General features: G+C 40.6%; 1 protein-coding gene across 5 annotated transcripts in view; it reads left to right on the top strand.

Annotated features, from left to right (window-relative positions):
- Positions 1-16,866, top strand: part of ZC3H6 (zinc finger CCCH-type containing 6) — a 73,838-nt gene that overhangs the window by 33,155 nt on the left and 23,817 nt on the right. For all 5 annotated transcript variants that reach the window (XM_075127311.1, XM_075127310.1, XM_075127309.1 and 2 more), the window contains 3 exons: positions 7,169-7,352; positions 11,248-11,370; positions 13,240-13,495. In XM_075127311.1, the coding sequence (XP_074983412.1) occupies positions 7,169-7,352; positions 11,248-11,370; positions 13,240-13,495 (563 nt within the window). The remainder of the gene's footprint in view (positions 1-7,168; positions 7,353-11,247; positions 11,371-13,239; positions 13,496-16,866) is intronic.

Genomic DNA, 16,866 nt, shown 5'->3' with positions numbered 1-16,866 from the left:
ACCATTTCAGGCACCTATTATGCCCAATGTTCTAGGCTTCAAGCCTGGCCTGGCCTGGCCTGCCCCTGGGTCTTCCCGGTGAGCAACCCATACAAAACCTGCCTGTATTTTCTCAAAGAATCTCACATCCTTTCAAAGTATAGCATCTGCCTGTATGTGGGAGGAAAGCATGGCAATCTCATGAATTCTGACTCCAGACACACCTTATGGAGCTCTTCATGAGGCCCATTTGGATCCTGGGCCCTCCTGCTGCACATTCACCCATCCCAGACAGTGTCCCTCCAGAGTCCAGACCTAACGGATCAAAGTCCTCAAGGACACATAGGTACTTCATGAGGCAGAAATACAAAGAAGACAAGGGCAAACACCCCCACAAGAAGAGGGACCGGTTTCCTCTGAAAAGAAGTTCTTCTTGCCACCTGAGACTCCATGCCCCAGAATGGTTGCTCCTGGAGCTCACAGGAAGGAGGAGGAGCAGATGATACAGGGAGCTCCCAGTGCTCCAAAACCATGCACTGAAAGGATGGTGGTAGCATCTGCATGGCAGAAGGAATTGTTCTCTCTCTGTTTGACATTACTGCCCTTGCACAGGTTATCTTAGGTAGGACCTCAGTCTGCTCTTCTGGAGGGCCTATCTATACGACCTGAAATTTCAAATTTTCTCAGAACTGATCCTGCTGCAGGAAGTCCCAATGTCATCCACTTGGCATTTGCTGGTACAGGAGCCCAGCCATGTAGTGGCGGGTCAGGCTTAGTCACTGTGCCACCCAGCTGCTCCCGTTACTGGTCGGTAGGGATCAGATCCCATGGCACCTTCAGCCCCATCATTGGATCTTGAGGACTCTTTTTCATCAGACAAGAATGAGCCAGTACCAACAGTCCCCCCCAGCTACCTAACTGAGAACTATCAGTTCAGACAGAACTTCCAGATCCATTCTCTTGCTCTCATATCCTCACCAACAACATTTCTGGCCTACTGACCAATGGTACCTACTGTGAGTTCCACCTCCATACTCTTATGATTCTACTCATTGATCTTACTGGGGCCCCTGGGACCTATACTTTCAAGCCGCTGAGTACAAGTTCTCTGTATAATAAACCTAGCTGTGGCCACCACGGGGTGAAGAACCGCAATCTCCACAGGAACAGCTGGTACTCCCAAAACCTCTGGATCTGCCAGTGGCACTTTCTCTGTCCTCTCCAGATGAGGCAGTATCACCAGCCTTTCCCAAACCTCCAGATGATTTTGAGTGGTACTAGAACCTTCTCAGGAGAATTGTGGACTTTATCCAGATTCTGCTAAAGGAGGTTCAGGATCCAACCCACAAGCTCCGGACATTTTGCTAGCTATGGCTTCCTCTAAAGTAGCACTTCTGATTAATGAGGCCATTATGGAACCTACTAAAGTGGTTTGGCACCCACCTGCTGTATGTGCCGCAACCCCAAAGATGACTGAGAAATGTTACTTCATTCCTCCAAAGGAGCAAAATTTTTGTTTTTCATCCCTAAGCCCAAGATGTCACAGAGTGGAGCCCAAGCCCACTCTGCTGGACAAAGGTGCCAACTGGTTAGACCTCTTTGGAAGGAAGACTTCTTTTTTTTTGGCCAGTTTAGCATTCCAAATAGTGCATTACCAAGCACTGATGTCAAAATCTGACTTCTTGAAATACAAGTCCCTTTCGTTCTCGCACCATCTGCAAAGACACTCGCCACATGTTTCCTTACTGGGATGGGGAGCGCATCACAACCAGACAGCCCACAGCACTAGGCTCCCACACAGCAGTCCAAGCTACATATCAACCTATTTGAGTTCCTAGCAGTTCACAAAGCATGCAAGATGTTTTTACCCATCAGTTGGTCCACACAAATTCAGGTCAGTTTGACCACCGTCTACTATATAAACAAGCAGGGAGGAGCAAGATCTATCCCACTCTGCAGAGAAGTGGTCCACCTCTGGAATTGGTGCAGAACACCTCTCAGCACTACATCACCTTTTCAACTGTTTGCATTCCATGGGTAACGAATTCCCTGGCAGACATCTTCACCAGGCTTTCCCACACAGATCATGAGTGGGAACTCCACTCGTCAATAGTACAGCATATCTTTTAGCAGCGATGTTCCTGTCTTGGGATCTTTTTGCAACCTAGTGGAAAAGAACTGACTAGCATGCTGCTCCCAAGCCACCCATGGCCTCCGTTCCGGAGCAGATGCCTTCCTGGTGTAATGGTCGGATCCACTGATAGACACCTTCCCTCCCATTTTCCTCTTTCGTTGCATGCTTAGGAAGATCAAGCTCTACAGAGTGACAGTAATCCTGATAGCAGCATGCTGGCCAGGGCATTTTTGGTTCACCACCATCCTACAGCCAGCTTCCCATTTATGAATTCACCTACAACCATTTTCGGGCGTGCTGTCCCAGAACAAGGGCAGGATGAGCCATCCCAACCTACCTTTTCTGCATCAGGTAGCGTGGTTTTTGGATGGTCAATTTACATAAAGACGAGCGCATGCTCTCAGAGAGGTTTACTCCATCCTGAATAACAGCAGGAGATCCTCAACACAGAAATGTGGTGCCGCTAAATGGAAACAATTCTCCTTGGTGTCAGCAGCACCACTTACCTCCTAAGGCATCAGGAACCCTCCTCATGCTGGAGTATCTTCTCTCAATGAAGATGTTGGGCTTGTCTCTCAGCTCCCTATGGGGACATTTTGCAGCCATCAATGCTTTCCACCCCCCAGTGGAGGTGTGTTTAGTCTTTACCCATCCCACTACTGCAAAGTTACTAAAGGGCATTATGAAGACGTTCCCTCCAGTCTCAAAACTGGTCCCGATCTGGGATCTAGCCCTCATCCTTTCTGCCCTCACAAGACCACCGTGTGTACCCTAGGTCTCCTGTTCCCTCCTGCACTTTTCTTTGAAAGTCGACTTCTTTACAGCTGTTACCTCTGCTACAAGGATACGGAAGCTTGTAGCTTTTATGTTTACAGTTTTTCACAAGGACAAGGTTTCTTTTCAGCTGTATCCAAAATGCATACCTAAAGTGCCTTGTGAGTTTCACTTTAACCGAACTATTCGCCTTCCACTGTTTTACCCTAAACCTCACCACAGCATGGAGGAGGCAAAACTCTATTCCCTAGGCATGCACCAGGCTCTAGCCTTGGACCTGCACAAAACAGCACCCTTTTGAAAGCCTCCAGGGTTGTTCATTACTACTGTATTGCCAAAAGATAAGTAGATTTCCTCCTGCATCCTCCTTTGCTAGGAACTTATAAAAACCCCTCCTCAAACTGTGAGGGCTTACTATAACAAAGATATGCAGAGCAGCCACTTGGGGCTTCACTCATACCTTCACCACACATTACTGTCTGGTTCAGGCTTTGGCTGGGGATGCCTCCTTTGGGCTTAGTGGTCCTCCACTCTGTAGTATAGCATATTTACTTTCACCCTCCTCTTCAACAAGCACTGCTTGGAAGTCACAGTGAATAGCCCTAGGAACCAGCACTCAAGAAAGGAATCTCTGAAACAAGAAAGGAAGGTTACTTACCTTTTAGGACCTGGACTTTTTTGAAATGTGTGGTCTATATGGGTATTCACACCCGCCCTTCTTCCCCTGTGCTCAGCTCATCATGTGATTCACGGTAGAGTCAGAACTGGAAAGGCGGTTAGTCCACACCACCCTTTCTGCCCTCACTTGGGAGCACAGGGTGGCACAGACACCCAGAGCACATGTGCACTGACAGTGAATACCCATAAGGACCATGCATCTTGAAAAAATTCAGTTACTAGAAGGTAAGTAACTTGTCCTTTTTCATTCACAGATTGAAATTACAGTTTCATGTTTCTGGGGTCAAACAGTTTTCAAATATAGCTTGTGAAAGTATTGAAGAGTGACACATTTAAAAAAAAACAACCACCCACAACCCTTGATAAAACCTGAAAAGAACCACTAAATTAGGGGGTTTTTTTGGGGGAGGGGGGGAGGAAAAGCAGCCAGGTTTTTACACAACCACAAAATGATGTGCATGACCTAGTTTATACAGTAGCAATCAATACATTCTGTGTTTTGATTCAAAACAGATTTATAACTTCATATATAGTTTGCTGCTTCAACAAAGAAGCTCTTTATTTTCTACCTATTGTAATTTGGCTGTGTATAATGTTCACCACTAGCATACCTATTAATTTATTTGGTATATGATCATAGAAATGCACACACAGAATAAATTTCCAGTAGTTGGAATTACCAAGTCAGTAGCATAGATGGCCTAGAAAGTTTGAATTTATTTAGATAGTTTTTGCATCTTCAGCAAGTTGCTAACAGTAATTTTTGTTTAAGTATATCAGAAGCAGGAAGCCTGCCAAACATGCCATGGGGCCACTAGAGACAACCAAGGTGTTAAATGAGTACTCAGGGAACACAAGACCATTGCAGAGAAGCTAAATGAATTCTTTGCATCAATCTTCACAGCAGAGAGGTGGGGGAGATCCATCAGAGCTATTCTTTTGGCGTGGCAGACCTGAAGTACTGTCACATGTTGATGTGTCAGTAGAAGAGGTTTTAGAACAAATTGATAAACTAAACACTAATAAGTCACCAGAACCAAATGGTATTCATCCAAGAGTTCTGAAGGAACTCAGGTATGAAATTGCAGAACTACTAACTAGTATGTTAGATATAACTAGAAATAAGCCTCTGTATCAGGTGATGGGAACGTAGCTAATGTAACACCAGTTTTTTAAAGGGGCTCCAGGGGTGATCCTGGCAATTACAGGCTGGTGAATCTAACTTCAGTATTAGATAAATTCGTATAAACGTAGTAAAGAACAAAATTATCAAACATAAATAAACATGATTTTTTGGGGAAGAGTCAATCTGGGTTTTGTAAAGGGAAAGCATGCTTTAGCAATCTATTAGACTATTTTGAGGGGAGCAACAAACGTGGACAAAGGTGATCCAGTGTACTTGGACTTTCAGAAAGTTTTTTGACAAGATCCCTCACCAAAGGCTCTTAAGAAAACTATGTAGTTGTGAGATAAGAGGGAAGATCCTCTTTCATGGTTGGTAACTGGTTAAAAGATGATAAACAAAGGGTAAGGATAATTGGCTGGTTTTCACAGTGGAGAGAGGTAAATAGTGGAGTTCTCCCAGGGTCTGTACTGGGATCTATGCTGTTCAACATATTAATTAATCTGGAAAAGGGAGTGGACAATGAAGTGGCAAAATTTAGAGATGATGCAAAATTATTAAAGTTAGGCCAAAGCTGCCTGCAAAGCTTTACAAAGGGGTCTCACTAGACTGGGTGACTTGGCAACAAAATGGCAGGTGAAATTCCATGTTGATAAGTGCACAGTAATGCATGTTGGGAAAAAAAATACCAACTGCATATATAAAATGACTGATTCTAAATGAGCTGTTACCACTCAAGAAAGAGATCTTGAGTCAGTCATCAGGGCTCGTTCTCTGAAAACTTCAGCTCAATGCGCAGCAATAGTCAAAAAGGCTAACCGAATGTTAGGAACTATTAGGAAAAGGATAGAAAATACTATAATGCCACTATATTAACCCATGGTGTGCTCTTGAATACTGCGTCCAGTTCTGGTTGCCCCATCTCAAAAAGGATATAGTGGAACTGGAAAAGGTTCAGAGAAGGGGAACAAAGATGGTCACGGGTATGGAATGGCTTTTATATGAGGAGAGACTAAAGATTAGGGCTATTCGTCTGACAAAAAAGATGATTAAGGGGAAATATGATAGAAATATGATAGAAGTCTATAAAATCATGAATGGTATGGAAAAAGTGAACAGAGAAGAGTTATTTACCCTTTCCCACAGTACAGATGCCAGGAGGAGAAAATGGGGTGGATCACTCCATAATTATCCTGTACTGTACATTCTCCCTGAAGCTTTGGTGCTGGCCACTGATGAAGAAAGGCTACTACATAAGAATGGCCATACTGGATCAGACCAGTTGTCCATGTAGCCCAGTATCCTGTCCGACAGTGGCCAATGCCAGGTGCCCCAGAGGGAATGTACAGAACAGGGAATCATCAAGTGATCCATTCCCAGCTTCTGGCAAACAGTGGCTAGGGATGCTTCAGAGCATGGTTTTGCATCCCTGCTCATCCTGGCTTATATTGCCCATTGGTCTGACCCAGTATGGCAGTTCTTCAGTTTTTATGTCACAGTAGTTTTCTTTTTCTAAACTAGATAGTTAATATAGTGGAATGTATGAAATTAGTCCACCTTTAGTTGCTTTGTTTAGGACTGTTAAAACCAGCTTGCTTCTTTGAATTGCTGCTTTAACATCAGAGTTATAGGGAAAGTTCCTATAATCCTTACTTGTGAAACAGTTCCTTTTTCTTAAGGGGGATTTTTCACATGGGGTAAGCATTGCAAATTTGCTACTGTTATGGGCCCAATCTCAGTTTTATGATAAATTTTGTTCCTAAAATGAAGAAAATTCATTCATAATGAAGTGTAGTGTTTTATAAGGGTGGAAGCACTTCCACGTTTATTGTACAGTCTCACTTACTACTCAGCTTTCTAAGAGCCTGACTCATATTTAATTTATGCCCTGTCTGCGCTACATACACAACACAATTAGGGCTCCTAGTAGTAATACTGTTGTTCTGTAATTCAGTGGAAAACATTATTATAGTTTGTAATGTAAACTGGACCTTAACTCTCTTTGATGATCTGGTGAAAGCTGTGGTCCAACCAAGGCTTTAGCCTGGTTATGAAAAGTAGTTAAAGACCCATTGTACACTACAAATCGAAACTGTAACCAAGCTAGGACACACTTTGAAGTTGCTAGTGACCTGATGTGGCTGTATTTCTAATGTAGAGAGGACCTTAGTTATGAGTGGTTTAAAATTTATTATAATTTTTATTTGTATATAAACTGGTCTTGGCCTCAGTACCAGAAGTAATTTATGATTTGCATACACTATTTAAACTATGGGAAAAAGCCATCGTAACTCCTTGAGTGAATGTTTAAAGATTTATTGTTTAATACATTTAGTTGAAGGAAAGAGAGAGACTTGGTAGTAAAAAGAAAAAAATTCTTTATTGGCTTTTGTTGAAAATGGGCAAATGAGCAGTTTTGTACTACATGCCTTTAATTTAGGAAATTCATATTTAATCTAAATCATCCCTTTCCCATACAGGGAAGATGGTGAGCTAGAAGATGGTGAAATAGATGATGCAGGATTTGAAGAAGTTCAGGAAGAACAGGATGCAAAAGGGGAAGATAAACAGAAAAATGAAAAAGCACATAGAAAATCACGAAAGAAACGCAAAAAAGAGAAGGAAAAGAAAAAATCAAAAAGGAGAAGACGGGATAAACATAAGGTTAGAAAATGCAAACCAAAATATTGGATATGATTACTGTACCTGCACAGTTTACTTTTTCTCATCCAGGAAATTGGACAACATATCTGAAAGTTGTTTTTTCCCTCAGCACCTAGCACTTCTTTGGACACTATATGAATGATAGAAAAAATTGAGCCACTGTATGAAAGGCCCCTCAAAAAAGTTTATCATGGAATTTTGATTTAAAATATTGGGTTTGTATTCATTCTTTATATAAACAAGTGTAACTCCACTGACTTCAGTGACAGTGAATTTGTCCAGGACAAGAGATGGTAAATCAACAATTTCTCTGGCTACTGCACTGCAAAAATCACAGTTTCAGAAACTCAGCAGCTAGCTTTTTATAAACTCCAAATTATGAATAGAAGTATTTCAGGTAGTTCACTTTCATTATGTTACTACTATATTAGTCCCTGTTTAGGTTTAGGTGAGTTATAAATTGTTAAAAATCTCCATTTTTCTTCTGTTGGTTGTGCATAGTAGGTGAACTTTGGCAGCATTCCAAAATAATATCTGAAAACAAATATTCTAAAAAGTAGGCCACTAGCAGCCAGAGCCGCAGCATGCACTGAGCCTGGAAGCTGTCAGTGCAGCTGTTGCAGAAGATTGTGGTGGAACTGGGCTGGGCTCTGCTTCTCCCACACACTGCCTTTAACCACACATTCTGGACCTAGCACATGGGGACCCAGTGTCCCATCTCTCCTCTGGAGGCACCACATAGGGCACAAGCTATCCCATATCTTGGCATAAAAACTCATTGTGAGCAGAGTTAGTTGACGTGGTGATTAAATGCTGGCTGCTACCTGGAGCCTTAGGGGCGAAATCCTGGCTGACTTCAGCAGGACCAGGATTTCACACTAGAGCTCCCATGCTTGCTGCCACTAGTGCCGCTGTACCAGTGGTAGCAATGGTGGGAAATCTTTAGTGAAAACGTCTAGTGCAGGCATCCCTGAATATGCGTATTACATCCACATACCACTGCAATTTAACACTGAATAACACAGAAACAAGTGGAGGCAGTGTAATCATGCCTATCCGCTCAGGACTTATTAATATTTTCATGAGCTAGAGATGGGAACATTTGAGATTGCGTAATGTTTTATTATCCATATAAATTACAAAGATATCATAGGAGTTATATTTTATTTAATAAGTGATATGGTATTGACTGTACTTTGCACTTAATCTGGTGTAGTCATCAGAGTATAAAAGGTTGGAAAGTATACCCATTTAATAGAGGTGGAGAAGGGGGTTAAATGACTTGCTCAAGGTCATTCAGAGACAGGAGCAGAGCTGGAAACAGAGCCTAGATTTTCTGACTCCAACTCTCCTGCTTATAACTATAAGATAGCATTTCCAGCTTCACTTTATTTTATTCCTTACCTTTTTGCTTCATTTAGCAGAAGAATTTCAGGACTCTGAAGAATAAAGTAAATTTGGTTTTAATTATAAAGTTATACAAGATCTGAAAGACACACATTCTATTTGTGTGTTTAAAAAACAGGACTAAAACTACAAAGCAGGCCTTCCCTGACCACTATCTACACCCAGCACAGGGCACAAGAAGCATATCACCCTCACCCGTCTGTGATAAAATAGCCTTCTTCTGCTGCAAATGTGTATAGTAGAACTTGGTTTTTTTCCCCTTTAAACAACAACTAGGAAACCACATACTTCTTTGTATGTTAAATGAAAGTTACGTAGTTTGAAAAGTCAAGGACTTGAAAGTTAGAAAATGCCAGACTTACAGTTGCCTGTGTAAACTTAGTTCTGCCTCCTTATACAATATGCAGTATTATTCAGTCTTTAATTACGCAATCATACGCTATTTTTTCCGTAGAACCCCACTACATTTCACAGGTGGGATGCATGGGGGGGGCAGAGTTAAGTTTGCATAGGCAACTGTAAATCTGTCATTTCCTAACTTTCAGGTGCTTGATTTTGCAACCTAATAACTAAATGTGATCCAGGGATGCATAAACAGGGAAATCTCAAGTAGCAGTAGAGGTTATTTTACCTCTGTATTGGTAGTGGTGTGGATGCTGGTGGAATACTGTGTCCAGTTCTGGTGTCCACAATTTAAGAAGGATGTTGATAAATTGGAGAGGGATCAGAGAAGTACCACAAGAATGATTTTAGCTGTCCCCATTCCCTGCCTACAAGCAGGACTCCCTGACTCTACTGCCTGGCTTCATGGAACAGTGTAGTTAGCATGCACTGTAGTCCCATTTAACTGCTTTTGTGTGAAGGAAACTGGAGAGAGGGGCATTTGCAGATAGGTCCCAGCTGGGTAGAGAGAGAAAACAAAATGTGAGGCACCTGTCTACAGCAGGATGATGAATTTGATGATAAAAATTCTGAATTACACGGCCTCTTGGAAAATGCTAGATGCCATGGTTGTGCAATTCCAGATTCCACAGTACCCTGATTGAAATTAATAGGATAGATTGCACGACTTGTAGTTATTATTTCAGGCTCTCTGCAGACTAAGGCATCAATTGTTTTCAGTATTGTATCATTAACCGTTAGGACAAGAAGATGAATTTAGAAATGAAACCAGAGATTCTGAAGCCAGTTATTAGAAATCTTTGATAGGGCTGCTCAAACAAAATAAATTCTCTCTTTAGTCTTCTAAATCAGTCTAAACACATACAGGTCAGCACATGAAGAGGGAACGCTGTCTTGTGTTGTCATATCCCTCACATATAAGGTTCTAGCCATAACTCAGATTTCTGTTAGTCTCCAGCAGACGGAGGACACATTCTTTTCCTGTAATAATAACCTTCTTAGGGGACAAAGAAGCAGACCTCAGACACTTATAAGAAGGTGTAGTGATCAGTTGCCACAGCAGCACATGTGAGGCACTTTCAATGCTTGGGACTTTCAATCCCATAAGCAGCAGAGGACCCAGTACCTTCCCCTTCCCATGTGCTCCCAACCTCCTTACCAGGTTTCCAAAATGGCTGAGAAGGCGCAAGGGTCAGAATCATCCTAGCATTACCAGACATTTCTGCCTCAAGTGTAGGGGCAGCTTAGACTCAAAAGGAAAAGTTAGGGAAGAGTGTCCCCTCAGAAATCCTTTATAGGGAAGAAGCTCTGTGAAGAACACTTTCCCTCCTCCTGCCAGGGATTCAGCCTCTGTAGAGTAGGAGGGAATTCTGGAACTACCCAAAGGGATTACTACCTCAGAGTCCAGCAACCTCCCTCGAGGGCAGCAGCTGCAGCCCCCAGAATAAAGGGGTGGTTATAATTCAGTTGCAGTCTCAGTTCTGCCCCTGCCCTTAGGAAAGGCATTTGTACAGGGAAGACCCTCCTTCATTGATCTAAGCACCCTGGTCTGGTCTGCAGTTTAAGTTCATCTCACCCCACAATCCACCCTCCTCCAGGAGGCAGGAGCAGCTCTGACAACAGAGGGTTCTCCATGGAAAGGATTCATCCTCAATGAGCGATCAGGAAGCCAGAAAAAGTACAGACTGTTCAAGCAGCAGCAGCACTGAGAATAAGTACCCCTGCAGTCCTCCCACCTTGAAGAGTGGAGAAGCTGCTTCAGCTCTTCTGGCAGCCCATGTAGAATGCAGCACTCCAGCCCCCTAAAAATCATGGGGGAGATTCAAGGGCATTTTATTGGATTTAGCTCTGCCTAGAGATCCTTACCAAGCATGATCAAATCTGATCCCTCATTTTCTGTTAAGCCAAGGAAGAGGATTAGTGGCAATAAACCATACACCTTTCTAGGTTGCCCCTGAAAGCAGGGAGAGATAGTAGATAGTCTGATTTGATATCATGAGCTAATATTTTTATATTATATACTAATTAATATATACAGTCCTTTGTATAAGAACATTATAGAAGTAACATTGGTTTTCTCTTTCAGCATAATTCCCCCTCCAGTGATGACAGTTCAGACTATAGCCTGGATTCTGATATTGAACGTACAGAAAGACCACATAAGAAGGGAGTTGGTTTGTACAGAGATTATGATAGCTCATTCCTTCAGGTATAACTTATAAAACTGATTTTTCATTTCTTTCATTTATCCACAATTTTTAAATACTGTTCTATTTATAAATCCATATGTCCCTAATCCATGCTTAACAAAGATTTCATTCTGGCAATATATTTAGGTCTCATTTCTGTGGGGTAAGTTTCCAGATGTACTACTGTATTACTTTTTTAATGAACCTATACAATTATAGAATAACTCTGATTTTACAGTTTAACATTTCCTGAGCATGAGTCCCAATGGTACAGGTAATTGGGATGGTACAGGCAATTGGGAGTATCTTTTCCTCTGTCAGAAAAGAAGGTGCCAATGGGAATTAAATAACTTTTATTTCTGCCCATTTCCGATCCTTGTAGGCATTTTTTTTCAGGGAGTAGTTGTAAGAGACCCCCTTCTATCCCTCCATAGTTAATATGGTGGAAATGGGCTGTGCTTCTGTGGATATGGCAGTAGTTCTCTCTAAAAGCTACCAATAAAAATATACAGCTTGCATGCTATTTTGTGGGATTTTTAGGGTAATTTGTCCTGGGTTTTTCAGTTCAGACCATCAAGTATCCTTTTAGAAGCCAATGGAAGAAATTGACTCTGCCTTTTCCCTGAAGGAGGGACAGAGGAGCTGAGGCACTGAATCTCTGACTAAGAAACTGGAGAAGGATAGAAGACTTTCATCAAGACTTGAGTCCAAACCTCTTCAAAAACCTTTTGGATAGCCTAATTTATTTATATCTCTAGTAGTCTAGTCATCAAACTCAAGAGCCTGCCTGCAGAAAGTGGGAAAAGGGTAGAACTGAGCATGCTTCATTCTAATTGGCATCACCTTGTCTGATTAACTGAGAGACAGACACACTCACTTGTTTGTATCAATATCATCATGCTATGGGAAAACATTAAGAAAGTTAAGAAATATGATTTTACTTGAATTTTCTAGATTTTTACTGTAGACATAATTCCTATTAACAATTTTTATTGGAATATCACATTTCTCCTTTTCCATCAGATTCTAAAATACATCTATAATTATTATTTTATTTAGATGTTAGTTTCAGTCGTATCAGTAGCTGAAAAAAGTATGTTTTTTACTTTCTATGAATCTAATGTTTGTTTATTGATCAGTAGCCAAGACAACCTATCACTTCTCCCATGCTTCTACTGCTTTGGTAATTACAACTAAAATTCAAAGAAATATTTACATAACTGTTTCATTTTAATTCAGTGTCACAAAAAAATCTGTTAATTTATCAGAAATAGGCCATAGCCTTTCTTTTTTTAAATACATGTGATGATCATCTCTGTGTAACTTACTTTTCAAGTAGATTGATCATAGTAAAAAATATGATATGCTAGCAAATTTTGTATTATACAAATAAATTTAAAGTATATTTGAGCTAGGTGAAAGGTACATCGCCAAATCAGTTTAGGTATTAAATTTTTGTTTTGTGAACAGCTTTTTTTCAAAACTGAACATCAACAGACATATTTCCATGACTTTTTTTAACTTATTTTTAAAGGAATAACATTCCCGACAGTGTGATATTACAAAGGAATTGTGGTAGCAGATCAGAGTAATGTCCATTTAGTCCATTTTTCAGTCTCAGACAGAGATTTGTATCAGAAGTCCTGAGGAAGGTGTAAAAGCTACATAATGGACAATTATAATGTAATCATTTTGTTACTGAATAATTAAATTGAACTTTACAACAATGAGGTTTGCTTATGCAATTCGTGGAAATCATGGAAATAATGAAACACTTGACAGTAAAACAATTGTGTAGAAATAACCATCTTAATAAAGTGAGGGCAAGGGGGAGTTTGGGAGGGTGAGATGTTAAATTGCTTCTAATTGCCACTACCCCTTTCATGCAGCATGGACATTTATCAGGAAACTACATGACTTCCCAGAAGGCACAACATAATAAAAAATTAAAAAACAAGGAATATGATGAATACACTAATTACAGTGATGACAACTTTGGTAACTATAATGAGGAAGAAAAGGAGGAGGATTTTGCTGATCAGTTAAAACAATACAGAAAAGCTAAAGAAACTTCAAATACTGATTTAGGATCTCCATTTCCTAAAGAACCAGTGAAAAAACAGGGGATGAAAGGAATCCAGAAAGGTAAGGTTTGGTTTAATAGCTAATTTAGTTCATTTCAGAAACTTTCAGAATGGGATGGTGTCCTACAAATGGTGGGGGGGGTGGAATTTAGACAAGGTAGGTTAGGTAATATCTTAAACCAGCTTGTCTCTTTCATCAACAGAAGTTGGGCCAATGAAAGATATTACCTCATCTACCTTGTCTCTCTCATGTCCTAGGACCAATACAGCTACAACAACACTTCAAAATTATACGTCACGCCCAATTTTTCAGTCGTTTCTCTTAGTTTGAGTCCAGTATTTCAGAAGTCTCCTATAACTCTTGCTGGTTTCTGACACCTGAACTGTTTTTCTGGTGACAGCATTTCTTATCTATAGCTGATAGGATCCATTTTTTTTGTTTTATCTTCTCTGTTTTTTTGGTCTTCGTCTTGATGTCTGTGGGTTGTTTTTTCTTGTCTTACTTCTCCCCTCAGTGCATCTTGCCTGTACTATCCAACTGTCGGAGCTGTACAAACAGTAGATGGGTGCTGGTAGTTTTTCTACCAGATGACATCTATGGAGGGTCATGCTAGTAATTAAATGGAAAGTGCTGATAATAACTCTCCTCTTCTTATAAACAGCTAGCAAACTCGTATCAGCAAGTATCATACTTTATCATCAAAATAAAAAGTACAGTCACAGATCAGTGCTGCATATCCAGATTAATGTTCCGTGTTCTGCAATGAATAGTGTAATTTTTTTAATAAGTTAAATCTTTCCAATTGTTGTCAATTGTATAAGTATTTGAGTAGTAATACTGCTTCAGAATTATTTTCAATATGATGTACTCTATGAAAGTGTCATACATAGAGCTGGGTGGGAAAAATTGCAAATATGTGACTTATAAAGTATATTTTGATTTAGGGCCAGGTTTGTAAAGGTATTTAAGCACCTAAACATGCAGATGGGTGCCTAATGGGATTTTCAAAAGTGCTTAAGATGCCTAACTTCCATAGGCATCTAAATACATTTAAATATCTGGTCCTTAGCCATGTTCAAGCCCCTTTTTGTTCATTTTTTCATACATTTTCGTATGTTCAAAATTTTGTTGAATGCTCATGGAAAATAAATATTGAAACCATATCTAAAACAACGTACTTTATAAATTAATTATATATGATATTGATACAATGTAGCGTCCATTTAAGAAATTAATCTCGGGGTTTTGAGAGTGAAGGAGGGAGGGAGTAAGGTAGTTATGGAGAGAGAGGTAGGTGGAGGGGAGAGGATGACTAGCCTGAGAAGATCCATTCCTCACTGGAGGGGCCTCTGTTTCAGAAGTGTTGCGAGGGACAAGATGGTAATGAAAATAACCTCATTCTAAAGGATGGGTATCATCTAATTCATAACATTTTTTCACTGTTGTTGCAGTTGTTTCACTGGGGGTTATTTTTAGTTTAAAATAGGTATAAAGTGTCTGTCCATAGGCTTTGATTGATCTGTCAGTTATTTAAAATCACAAAATACAAAACCAAAATGCAATTTTTTGAATTCTCTATGTAAAGTTTTTCAAGTTTCACAAAATTTCAGGAATTGGTAGTAATGGTACCTCCAATATGGTTCCCTTGACTAGCAGGTTATGGTCACTTGAGTCACGGGGTTTTGTTGATGTCATAAACAATTCTTCTTACCCAACTAAGTAGGAAGTACAGTGGTTAAAGTAAATTAAATGAAAAAAATATTGGATTTACCATTTTATCTTACCCAAGACTGATATTTTTTCCATCATACAGGTTGTGCTTCTAAAAATTGGACAGTTCTTGTTTTATTTCCATTGGCATAAACATGCATGACAATTTTACTGACAGACTGGTAACTTGTCTGTATTTCCACAAGGTCTTTTACATGCTTGTTACAACTCACCAGGTGTTCATTCACCTGCATAAATCAAAAGGTGTTCAATAGAATCTGAAGGCAGCATACATCACAGGCCTTCAGGATTTGGGTTTTTTATAGAAGTTACAAAGCTGTTGTTTGAAGCTATATAAGTACTTGAAGCAAGCGCTTGTCTCTCACTGGTGGGGTCTGATTTGGGGGAGTGAAATTGTGAGTACTTCCAATACCTTCTTGAACTGTCATCCAGAACTGTTACTCGTTTTGGCAGTTTTGGGGTCTTTGTTCACCTAGAACTCTTCAGATCACCTTCTGGAGGTTGTACTGTTCATTAATCTCTCACAAATGGGAATATGCAGAGGACACTAGATAAAGAAAGAGAGGTTATTTACCAGTAACTGTTGTTCTTCCAAGAATGTCACCTCTGCATATTCACACTGCCTACCTACCTTCCCTACTACTTCAGAGTTTCGAGTAAAGAATTCTGAAATTAGGAAAGTAACTGAAGGGCAGCTAAGCCAGTCTACCTTTTATATCCATGGAATCCTCCACAAGAATGTGAGGATGGTGGCAATTGTTCCTAACAGACATAACTCTCTGGAATCTTCAGAGCTCAGTGCCAGGAGTGCCAACTAGTTTCTTGTTATGCCTTTTAAGAAACAATAAAAATTATAAAACTGTCTAGAAGCCTAGAGAGAAATGGAATGGAGTAGAATTATTGATAGTTGAGAGGCGAGCATGGTAAGCGGTTGCAGTAGACTGGACGTTGGAGACTGTTAGTGGGGGGCGGAAACAGCAGTGGATTTAAACTAAAATATAGGAAACTAGATAAAAGAGAACTAGATAACTTCATGGAGGTTAAGTCCATTAATGGCTATTAGCCAGAATGGGTAAGGAATGATGTCCCTAGCCTCTGTTTGTCAGAGGGTGGAGATTCATAGATACTAAGGTCAGAAGGGACCATTATGATCATCTAGTCTGACCTCCTGCACAACGCAGGCCACAGAATTTCACCCACCCACTTCTGCGAAAAACCTCTCACCTATGTCTGAGCTATTGAAGTCCTCAAATCGTGGTTTAAAGACTTCAAGCAGCAGAGAATCCTCCAGCAAGTGAACCGTGCCCCATGCTGCAGAGGAAGGTGAAAAACCTCCAGGGCCTCTTCCAGTCTGCCCTGGAGGAAAATTCCTTCCCGACCCCAAATATGGCGATCAGCTAAACCCTGAGCATATGGGCAAGATTCACCAGCCAGAGATGGATGGCAGGAGAGAGATCACTTGATCATTATCTATTAGGTTAACTCTTTCTGGGGCACCTGGCATTGGCCACTGTCAGTAGACAGAATACTGGGCTGGATGGATGTTTGGTCTGACCCAGTATGGCCGTTCTTAAGTTCTTATGTTAAACTTCAGGAAGGTGGGCAAGGCTTCTGATAACAGAGTTCCATAAAAACCAAACTAATAGGATACTTCTCAGTTTTCACACGTTGAATTTACTAGATGAGGGTTTCTCAGTCTA

This window comes from Caretta caretta, chromosome 3 (assembly GCF_965140235.1).
Source record: "Caretta caretta isolate rCarCar2 chromosome 3, rCarCar1.hap1, whole genome shotgun sequence".
In the NCBI taxonomy this organism is placed as follows: Eukaryota; Metazoa; Chordata; order Testudines; family Cheloniidae; genus Caretta; species Caretta caretta.
Note: the sequence above shows the minus strand (reverse complement) of the source record. Positions and strands in the feature narration are given on the sequence as shown.